This window comes from Epinephelus fuscoguttatus, linkage group LG4 (assembly GCF_011397635.1).
Source record: "Epinephelus fuscoguttatus linkage group LG4, E.fuscoguttatus.final_Chr_v1".
Classification (NCBI taxonomy): Eukaryota; Metazoa; Chordata; class Actinopteri; order Perciformes; family Serranidae; genus Epinephelus; species Epinephelus fuscoguttatus.
In genome coordinates this window covers 4,054,769-4,065,883 of record NC_064755.1, presented here as the reverse complement: position 1 = coordinate 4,065,883, position 11,115 = coordinate 4,054,769, and the positions used below count along the sequence as shown (strand labels likewise).

At 41.6% G+C, this 11,115-nt stretch overlaps 1 protein-coding gene across 2 annotated transcripts in view; it reads right to left on the bottom strand.

Moving 5' to 3' along the window:
• Positions 1-4,067: 4,067 nt before the first annotated feature.
• carmil2 (capping protein regulator and myosin 1 linker 2) overlaps positions 4,068-11,115 on the bottom strand; it is a 108,496-nt gene continuing 101,448 nt past the window's right edge. For both annotated transcript variants that reach the window (XM_049574393.1, XM_049574394.1), the window contains exon 41: positions 4,068-11,012. In XM_049574393.1, the coding sequence (XP_049430350.1) occupies positions 10,423-11,012 (590 nt within the window). In that variant the 3' untranslated portion in view covers positions 4,068-10,422. The remainder of the gene's footprint in view (positions 11,013-11,115) is intronic.

The following is an 11,115-nucleotide window of genomic DNA, read 5'->3' as shown; positions in this document are numbered from 1 at the left end:
CTGATAATAAGTGGACAGCGCTAAATATAAATCTAAATGGCCACCAAAACACATTGTGATACGATCACTCAAACCACTTGCCAAGGTGGTCTGGGACACATTTGACCACATATCTTATGTGGAATGTGTTCTGATGCGTCCCCGACAAGGACTACGTCATTAGTGCAGGATGTAATGGTTGTTTTGGTTGACAGTGGGCCAAAAACTCTACAACATACCCATGTTATGTTGAGTTGGACAAAGTGTTGCTTTACTCTCCCTTGTTATGCCCAGTTGAAGTAGATGTGTTGGATTCTGCTGACAGGCTTTAAGTCTAGTTGAAGATGAAGTCCAAGGACAATCTCATATATCAACACAGAGTGTATTTCCATCTGTACGCTGTGTCCTAGGCCTGCAGCGGTCTTGTCTTTCAGTATCATCCTACTGTACAGTATTTAACATGAGCCCAGCTCTAGGCCACCAACTGGGAGCTGCCTGGCTGCTCTTTGACACGACAAGCTCAAAAACTGGAACTATAATAATCCCAGTGGGAGGTATGACAGAAATGGAGCATAGTTAAGATTAAAACAAGGGGAATTGTGTTGTGTGGAACATGCTGTGACTAAAACTAATATTGTGAGTGAAAACGAGCAGAAAGAATATGAAGACAAATGTGAGAATTTACAGCTATTTTCTACATGGGCCATGTTACCTACAGTACCCACTGTGCCAGAAGCCTCTGACTCATCTGTTACTCTAAGAAACATCAAGTGAGGATTACACCAGTAGTGGGGCTAAATATGTAGTGTGTAGGAGAAAGGTAACAGGGTCATTAGAGTCAAAGTGGCTTATCCTCTTGGGGCCTGGCTGTGCTCAGCTAAAGTCAATGCAAAATTAGGTAAATCTGTGCTTTAGATTATCCTCCAAGAATCACCACCTTAATGTGATGGAGAGGTTTGTATGTCCCTGTGGTCCTGAGAGTTGTGTTGTCAGGGGCAGTAGATTCTGGTAGGGTCTGAGCAAAGTGGTCTGAGGGAAGGGCCCATACTGAGAGTGATTCAAAAACCCAATAGACCATTTCATTGCTATTCTGTTTCTAGAGCAACAGCTTTTGTAACCGTTTACTTCCTGTGAACTACTGCATTGACAAACATACCAGCAGGAAATACAAAGAGACCCATGCAGAATGTTTATATTGTCAAGTCTGAACAGTCTACATGAGTCAACCAGAGAGGAGATGTTGCACCTTGCCTGGAAAAGAGAATAAAGGCCCACTCCTGGAGCCAGACCTGGTAGGGAAGCTCGCTTGTGGTGTCAGGCCTTGACCCATGGGGTTTGGCCAGGCATTGCCTGAAAAGTCTTCATGAAGCTGCCACCAATTGGACCCACACCTTGCAGGGATGGGTATTGGGGTCAAGTGCAGTGTAAACTTGGCGGAAAGCAAAGGTTGGGGCCTGGCAAGCTGACAACTGGCATCATAACCTGGGCAATGTTTTGTTATTGGACTACTGTCCTAGTCATGAATTGGTCATAACAAACACCATGTTTGAGCATGGAATGGTTTACAAGTGTACTTCAGTCAGACAGCTAACCTTTGAAATGTTTATTTCAATGGCAGAACATAGTTTGAATTTAGTATCCAGATTTTGGCCTCACCTCTCCCTGCAAACATGTTTACATGAGGAGCAATGATCAAATATGTTCCCCCTTTAGCCGAATCCTGCAGGTGCTAGGGTGGAGGTTGAGCTGATAGAGCAGGCAGCAATACTGATGCAGGGCAGCAGCTGCACTGACAAGGTAGAAGGAGAGCTGGGAAATGTTTGCAGCTTAAACTGCCAGATTGGGAGGGTATGTTTTGTAGATGACATTGAGAGTGAGGTCAGGGCCGTACGCAGGATTTTTGAAATACTGAGGTCATTTAGTCGTGGTGCACGTGGGGGGATCAGAAATTTTTGTCAATTATATATCAAAAGCCTTCAATCTGGTGTACTTTGACAGCCAAATTAAGAGGCTACATCTATAAAGAACTACACACATCATATTAGATTAATCCCATCTTATCACGTTTCTCTTCCCACTTCATACTATAGCGAAATTGCCTTTCACCAAACTTTGTTTGTGGGTATTTATAATTATGTTTGAACCACTTATTCTTTAGCAGGAAGTGCTTCTCTTCATCTGTCAGTTGTCAATTATATTAATTTTTATATCAATGAAAAAAACAAATCCATGTTACTAAATTCTTACATTTTTACATGTATCTCATCATAGCAAGTTGGAAGTTGACATATTCTGCCATATATGAAGAGGGGAGACTCTCTGGAATCTGGCAATATAAGAACCATGATGCTGGGACATTCTGTCACTTCACAGCTGTCCAAAACATGTGGTTTGTGCCAGGCGGACATGATAGCCAGTATTTTTTCATTATTCCAAGAAATTCCATTGCCTCATTCACAAGTCAAAAATGTGTTTTATCGGAAAGAAACATGCAATATTTACATCTAAGATCATAGAAAAATAGTCAACCAAGTGCAATGATCTCCTCCAAGATAATAATTGCCACTTTGCAGTAAAAAAAAAATTCTGGACGTTTTCTTGTCGACATGATCTTGACTTTGACTTTTTTTCCTGATAGTGTCAGTGTTGGTTCTCCAATTTATGTCCTGAGGGATGGTTGACCTCAGAAATGTGAAGGATGCCACAGCAGAAACAGTGTTGTTCAGTGGGGGATGAAGCAGATGACTGCTGTGTTGTCTGCAAACTTCAGGAGTTTGTGACAGACTGGTCTCCTGAGGTGCAATCATTGGTGTGGAGGGAGAAGAGCAGTGGGGAGAGCACACAACACTGGGGCGCACCAGTGCAGATGGTCCAGATGCTGGAAGTGATTTTCCTCAGCTTAACTTGCTGCTTACAGGTTTATGATCCACCAACCGGTGGAAGCTGGGATAGTGAGCTGGATTCAGTGTAAAGGATGTCTGGGATGCTAGTGTTGAACGCCAAGATGACGGCCACAAACTGGATCCTTGTATATGTCCCCAGAGAGTCAAGGTATTGCAGGATGTAGTGCCGTTGACTGCATCATCCACTGACCTGTTTTCCTAGCGGGCAAACTGCACGGTCACGTGAGGTGCTTGTGATGTCCTTCAGATGGGTCAATACCAGTCTCTTGAGGGATTTCATGGCTTCATTATTCCATCACCTCCAGCGTGCACTGCAGCAAGGTGTGAAGTGGTCGGGATGAGAGTCAGAACCTCCAAGTTTGAGCACATGGTTCTCTGCTGAAAAACAGTGGATTGCACCCTCTGGTTTGGGAGTGAGATACTGCCCCAAGTAAAAGAGTTTAAGTATAACGATGAGGGTAAAATGGAGCGTGAGATAGACCGGCAGATCGGTGCAGCATCAACAGTGCTGCAGGCATTGTGTCGGTCCTTTGTTGGAAGGCAAAGCTCTTGATTTACCAGTCAATCTATGCTCCAACCCTCACCTGTGGTGACAAACTTTGGGTAGTGATAGGAAGAATGATACTAGCAGCCAAAATGAGTTTCCTCTGCAGGGTGGCTGGGCTCAGCCTTAGAGATATGGTGACGTGCTCAGAAATCTGGATGGAGTTCGGAGTAGAGCCACTGCTTCTTTGTGTTGAAAGGGGACAGCTGAGGTGGTCTGGGTACCTGAACAGGATGTCTCCTGGGCACCTCCCTTTAGAGGTATCTGAGCATGTTCAACTGGTGGAAGATCTTGGGGTAGACCCAGAAGACACTGGATCTCATCTGGCTTGGGAAGGCCTGAGGATCCCCCAGGAGGAGCTGGAAAATGTTGCTGGGGAAAGGGGTGTTTGGAATGCCTTGCTTAGCCTGCTGCCCCCTCGATCCACACCTACATACGTGGATGATAATAGATGGATGGATGGATGGATGGATGGATGGATGGATGGATGGCCTTAAGATCAGTGGTTCCCAACTGGTCCTTTCTTAACAGGCTACAGTGGTTCACGGATGTGTTAAGTTTGTAAAAAAAACCAAAACAACAACAACAACAAAAAAAAAACCACTTCTGAAGTACAGTCAATTTCGGTCACAGAGCTTTTATTTTGAAGTATCAGTTTCCTGCTGTAGCGTAAGTGACTAATGGACAACTATTTGACAGAGACAGCAAACTAACTGGACAACATGACCAAACCCAAGAATGACGCTGAATATATAAAACTGTGTGGACCTTGAACTGACAATGACTAATGAAAAATCTGAACTCAGTTGGGAGCCACTGCTTTAGATTTTTTTTTTCTTCCAATGTTGAACATATATATCCACATGGAGAAACCTCCAAGACTCTTGACAATAACATTTCCCCAGTTTTGTAATGCAGGTTTTTTGTTTTTAAAGTGAATGTAACCCTGCTGACATCATTATGACATCATCACAATTATTTTCTCAGACTTGACAAAGCTTCCCCAAAGAGACACAAGATATTAAATAACACACCCAAAATAAAAAAAGAGAGTACAAAATTATGACACAACTCATAATTTTAATAATTAACAAGTATAGTTATGGATTTACACTCTGTTCATAACTTTTTTGTTTGCTTTATGTAATTTTGTACATATTCTGTGCGTGCAAGGCAAAGATAAACATGACGGTAGAAAATAAATTCTCCCTTGGGCTGAGATGGAGGCTCAGGTCGCTGACACCACAGGGAGCTGAACTGAGGTCTTACAAAACACACACCATTCTCCACAGCCACCCTGAGAGTTTGATAGACTGATTACACTCTGTTGCTATCTTACAATATCTGATCATATATTGGTCTTTTATGAGGATCTTATCTGGTTCTCCTGTGACATGATGGATATGGTTATTACACGCGTGGGTTGTGTAATGAAATGACTGAACCTGAACTGATCTCAATGTCACACACTGAAGCGATTCCACAGAAATATGCAGAAACATGCAGAGCTTTAGTGTCCCATGTGTTAATCTGGAGATTCTAAAAGGTTTAATATGAAAACATCTTAACAAGGCAAGAGATATTTTTTTCACCTGGATAACATGATGGGACCAAGACATTGTGTAAAGGAAATGGATTTGACATCATTTTCTTTGTAAACAAATTGTGAGAAATTGGGCTAATATCTTTAATTGTATTTTTTTTCCCAAGATACTGGGAGCCACCTCACCTCTCTAAAGTTATTGCAGAATTTGTAAGAAAATATGGGAGGTATTGTTCGAAAAATCTATAAATATCTAATTACAGCAAAACCTTAAGCTTTATGTAGCTTAATCTTAGTCTGGTTCCAAACCTCCAAATTGCCACCCAAATTTAAAATTTAAGTGACCAATTCAAAGGCTTTTCCTGATTGGATGTTTCCCCTACTGGATAAAAAATGAGCCAGTCAAAGCCTTTGTGAGTATAACTTCAGTTGGAATAATCGCCTAAAGGCTAATTTTGCTCAACGTTGGACACATATATGAACATGGCTAGAACCTTCTGTCCGTATTCTGCGTTCATTTCATCCATATTCATGCAAATTTTCTGAAAGCGGAAGGCTCATTTATTCTCCATTTATGTACGAAAATAGATGCGTCTGTTTTCAAACGTTGTAAATGCCACTGCTATGTGTCCTTTATGATGGCATAAATACAGCCAACAGATGCCACTAGAGGGAGCAGAGTCAAAGTTTCAGACAACGACAAACAAGGTGACGGTGGAGGAGGTCATAATATTATGCCTTGTAGGTGGTGGTCTGTGCAGCCATGATCTACATCCCGACATGTGAACAGAAAATTCTTTTCACTATATTACTGATTGGTTCCATTCCACCATTATTTAAATCAATTTGTTGACTGACTCCTACAATCATATCTGGCTTGAACTTTGCTACACTGCCTCACAATCTCCAGTGCTACTGCTCCTTTTCGTCTGTATCAGTAAGCTCTCAGAAAATTTGCACAAATACAGGCAAAATGAATGCAGAGTGTGGACTATAGGCTCCATATGTGTCCATATTTACCGTTGAGCATAAATTAGCCCTATGGATACGAGTGAAACAAAGCGGTACCAGCTGTGATTGTGGAGGCAGTGTAGCAAGTGAAATACAACTGTAGGAGTTGGTGAAGACAATTTTTTGGCTTTGCCTTCATTTGACAGGACAGACTTAAGCATGATAGAGGAAGAGAGCGGGGATGACATGCTGAAAAGGGCTGCAGGCTGGAATCGAATCCGCGGATGCTACAGCAAGAACAATGCCTTTGTACATGGGATGACCGCTCTGACCACTGAGCTACTGGGTGCCCCAATGAGGACATTTTTTAAAAGGTGTATTTAAAAGGATAGTGCACCCAAAAATGAAAATTCAGCCATCATCCACTCACCCACATGCTGAGGGAGGCTCAGGTGAAGTTTTAGAGTCCTCACATCGCTTGCAGAGATCCGACGGGAGAGGGGGTAGCAACACAACTCCACCTAAAGGAGTAGTTCACGTAGTTCACGGCATATGGGTGAATAGATAATGGGTGAATTTTCATTTTTGGGTGCACTATCCCTTTAATGGCCTCACAGTTCTCCACTCTCTACAACACTGCCTCTGTTTATGGGTACATTATTACAACCTCCTCCAACGACCTCCTCCAACATCACCATGTTTGTTGTTGCGTAAAAGTTTTGACTCTGCCCTTTAGTGCCATCTCTTGGCTGTATCTATGCCATCATACAGGACACATGGAAGTAAGAGAGCAGTGACATTTACATTTGAAAGGGACAAATCTATTTTGTACGTTAAGTATAAATGCGCCTTAACTGTGCCATGATCGGCAGAATCTAAACAAACACGGTGACCAGACTGGATGAAAGTGATGCAGCTTTCAAGACTTTAGTAAATGGACCCTGAAAAAACAACTCTTAAATAAGAACATTAAACAGGAGGCATTTCCTCAAAGGAAAGGTATTCATACTGTTCTACCTGTTGGTTTTCACAAACCTTGAATTTTACAGTTGGCCTCTCTGGTACATGAGGAGATGGTATTCAAAGTGTATTGCTGGACAAGGACTATGCACTACTGAGGTCCTGCAGTGACGGAAGCAATGGATCTGGGGTGTCATTTATATAGCAATGCAAAGGACACCTGTTTATATGCCTAAAAATAGCAAAACATACCCACAGCTGAATCTAGCGACTTGGAGATGAACCTCCTGTACACTGATGAAGTAATGAAAAAGAGAAAAAAAACTACATTATGAAAAAATATGTGCAGCTGCTGATGTGCCTTCTCCTGATGACTTCATCCCACACAATGTGCTTCTTAGTCAGTAAATGACAAACATACATACATCCTGCTACATGCTTCATTTGGCTATAGATAGCATAGTGCACGTTACCTATGAAAATATTATGTTGTAATACCTGTATATTGATCAGTAAGTATGGAAGCGTATTGCAGCCATACCAGAAAAAAACACTGATCATTATCAGGTAATAACATAAAAAGGTTCCTGTTATAACAAGGTGTTTTTCACAATTTTTTTTTTTTTTTTTATATAAGATATTGTCAAGGTATAACAAGAAACTTTACTTTAAAAAAGAGATTTTTTTATGATAACTATACTATTTCTCTTGTTATCATGTGAAATGAAAACAGCTAAATTGAGCAAATGCATCCAAAAATAGTATGAGCACAATAAACCCTAACTTCAAACTCACTGCATAAAGGTATCAAGCCTTGTGAACTCTTTGGAGCTCACAAAACCCATTATGGTCCCTTCTTATGAAGTAACTTTATCTCCCTGAGCATGGCACTTTTATTTCTTGATATCTATAAATCTCACTGATGTTAATTAAAAAGGAAACAAGGTAACTGAAATATGAATTTGGTACTGTGCTTCTTCTTCTACAGTTTACACAATGAGTGTCTGGCATAGTGAAAAACTAATCTAATGTAAAACTAGCTTCCTCAGCAGTCGGTTTATGCTAACAGGACAAAAAGCTTATTTCTGCCTCTTGTATGGCAGCTGTTAGGGACTGTGACATAAACTGCAGGACCTCAGTAGTAGTAAGAAGTTATATGAACATGACTGTTATGTTGCAAAACAGATCAATACAGCCTAACTGATATTTGCTAATGTTAACACAGCATTGAATGGATGGATGTCACAGTGACTGGTTTGGGGCAAAAAACCTCCCTCCCACAAAGCTAACAAAAGTCAGAGTCAAAAATGGCAATTCAATACAAATATCAGGCCAATTGGGGGGGGAATAAGCAGATGATTAAGAGGGATTTAAAAGTGGAATTTAAAACATCATGCAAACAAAATTTTGAGTCATTATGATTTAAACATAAAAAAAAAATCCCCAATTAAAAAATCAATGGGAGCAAATGAGCTAAATCAGCGAAGTCTAAGTCACAATGAAACGTGTCAATATAACTGAAGAGGTCTTTTTCCTGAAACTCGGTCATATTCTGGAAAAAATCAAGAAGGCAAAGTGAATCACAGAATCATAAAGTACATTGTGGGCCTTGTAACCCCTTATCAAATCATAATGATAACATGTATAAGCAGGTGATATAAATGTGTTGTCTTTGACATGATGTGTTGAAACCTAATGTGTTAATGAACTACACTCACATTTTTTAAATGAGCCATCCTTTTGTGGAGAGCGAACAATAAAGATTTCACAACCACCTAGCTGATGCTCCTGTCAATTCATTCATTTAGCTGTGGCTAGCTGTGTCCCATTTCAGGCCTTCTTAAAGGCATAAACTATACTGAGTTTTAAAGGTGTGTTCAGACTCAGCGCAACTGTTTCACCCCCAATGTTGGGAATGAAACAGTTGCATATTAGTCACTGCAAAGGTGCAAGTGGATGCAGATTCACCCTGAGTGGCGTGAACTGAGACAGTAAGTTAAAGGAGCAGTGTGTAAGATTTAGGGGGATTTAGGAACATTTGGCAGTGAGGATTGTAGATTTCAACCAGCTGAAAGTTATCCTGGTTAGGATTCCTTTTTTTTTTTTTACTGGTAAAAACACTGAATAAAGTATTTCAAAAGTCGGGTTTTAGTCAGAATAACAGAATAAATCGATTTTCTCTAATGTCACATAAACGTGCTGACTATACAAATCAGTGTTTCTCTGATGCTGCTGGTCGCAGATGGGCTTCTAACCACGGTGGCCAACACCAAAATGCAAAAACGTAAAGCACGAATGGCCCTATCAAGAGCTGGTGTTAAGTTTTTCTGTTATGGGCTATTACATGAGCCAGTAATTTGTGCATAACCCACATATTTTGGAAGGCTGCTATCACGTGACCAATGTGCTGATGCTAGTAAACAAGGAAGCGGTCCCAGGCAGTCTGTGAGGAGGCAGGTTGGGGCAGCAGACATGTCACAAAACACTGGACTTTCCCCAGGAGACTGGTGATCGGAACTGTGTAAACTCATTTTATGTTATGTCCTCACCATGTTTCTTCTCTTAAACCTAACCACAGTAACAATGATTGCCTCTTAACTTTATGTAATTACATAACTGTACATTAAGAATGTAACGTCATTCGTGGGGCGCTGAGTCGCAGGATATCATGCTAACCATTCTATGAGGATACGATAACTGTAGAAACATTGCGGTGCAACATGGTGATCTCTATAAATGGCTCATTCTAAATCAATGAAAACACAATTATTCTTATTTTCAGGTGAATACACAGTAAAGTAAACATAACTATTATTTTATATTCCATTTCTGCCAATATATCCCCTTTATCCTACACACTGGACCTTTAAATGAGTTCAACATGTTTCAACTTGAGTGAAAAGTTACTGCTTCACCTGCAGTTTTACAGTGCTAGTTCATCGCTGCACAGAGATGAGAATATAGTTATAATAAAATTCCTATTTTTGACATCAGTTAGATGACAGTCAGCACACTAAGACACACTCTGCAGACACACGGTATATTGCTAGCTAGCCACAGCTGACATCTGTACATTTGCTGTTTAATAAGCACCAACTGCAATAGCAACCCAGTGGTCAGATTGATACCAATAATGCGTGCCTCACACAAACTGAAACAGATGCTGCAATTCAGTACTCAACTCATAGAGATAAAAAAAAAAAACAACAACATTTAAAAGAACATTTATTTTCAGACCACAACAAAACCGTTTGTGCAGTCTGTATTTATTCACCTCTGACAGCCAGTATAACAAATGCACAGATGTTAGCGGCCAGCTAGCAATAAAAATATGCACCAGCTGCATACTCTGCACTTAGTTCTCAGACTTTCCACACCTCTGACTTGGGACACAGCAGCTGTTTTCTACAGGAGGGTACAACATTCATGCTCTTTTCGGACCTCATTACCCTCCCAGCTCCTGATCTCAATGATGTCACAGACCCCTAACTCCCCTCCATCCCAGGTGCATCGTTTTCTCCTCAGGTAAGTCAGTGTGTGTGTTATTCAGACAGAGGGGGCTCAGTTCTTTGGTCTGCTGGCTCTGCCTTCGTTGTGTGCTGTTTAGAGACCGCCTCTCCTCTTTCCTGTGTGCTGTTTCTCACATCCACTGTGGGTGGCACTGTGCCGGGGCTCTTCTTCTTGTGGGACAGAGAGCTCAATTGGGGGTTTTCTGGTGATTCAGATGCCGCTGGGATTGTGCTGGGGGTCTCTTCTTGGGGTGGTGGGGACACCAGCAGTTTTTCTAGAGTTTGGGGCAAAGCTGAGGCTGTGTTGGGGCTCTTCTTCTCAGATGTGGGTGTTACAGGGGGCCTCTCCAGGGTTTGGGTTAGTGCCGGAGGCCTCTCCAGGATGGAAGGGGCTTTGTCAAGGGCTGCAGTTGGACTGACAAGTCGGGGTACTGATGTTTCTAGTTGAGCCTGAGCTTCAGAGGAGGGACATCCTGAGCCTGGGGTTTCCTCTTCTGCTGGAGGGGGATGCTTGGTTTCAGCTAACGTGCCTTCACAGCCGGTCCTTCCCCCCTCGGCCTTCAGCTCCTCCTTCTGAGTGGCCTCCTTCTTTTGTTCAGTTGTCTGTTTCCCTGTGTCAGTGGCTGGATGGATGAGGAACATACAGACAGATGTGTTTAGATTGCAGAAAGAAAGATCAACAACAAGAACAACAGAATCAAAGGATATGATAATCAGAGATTGAAG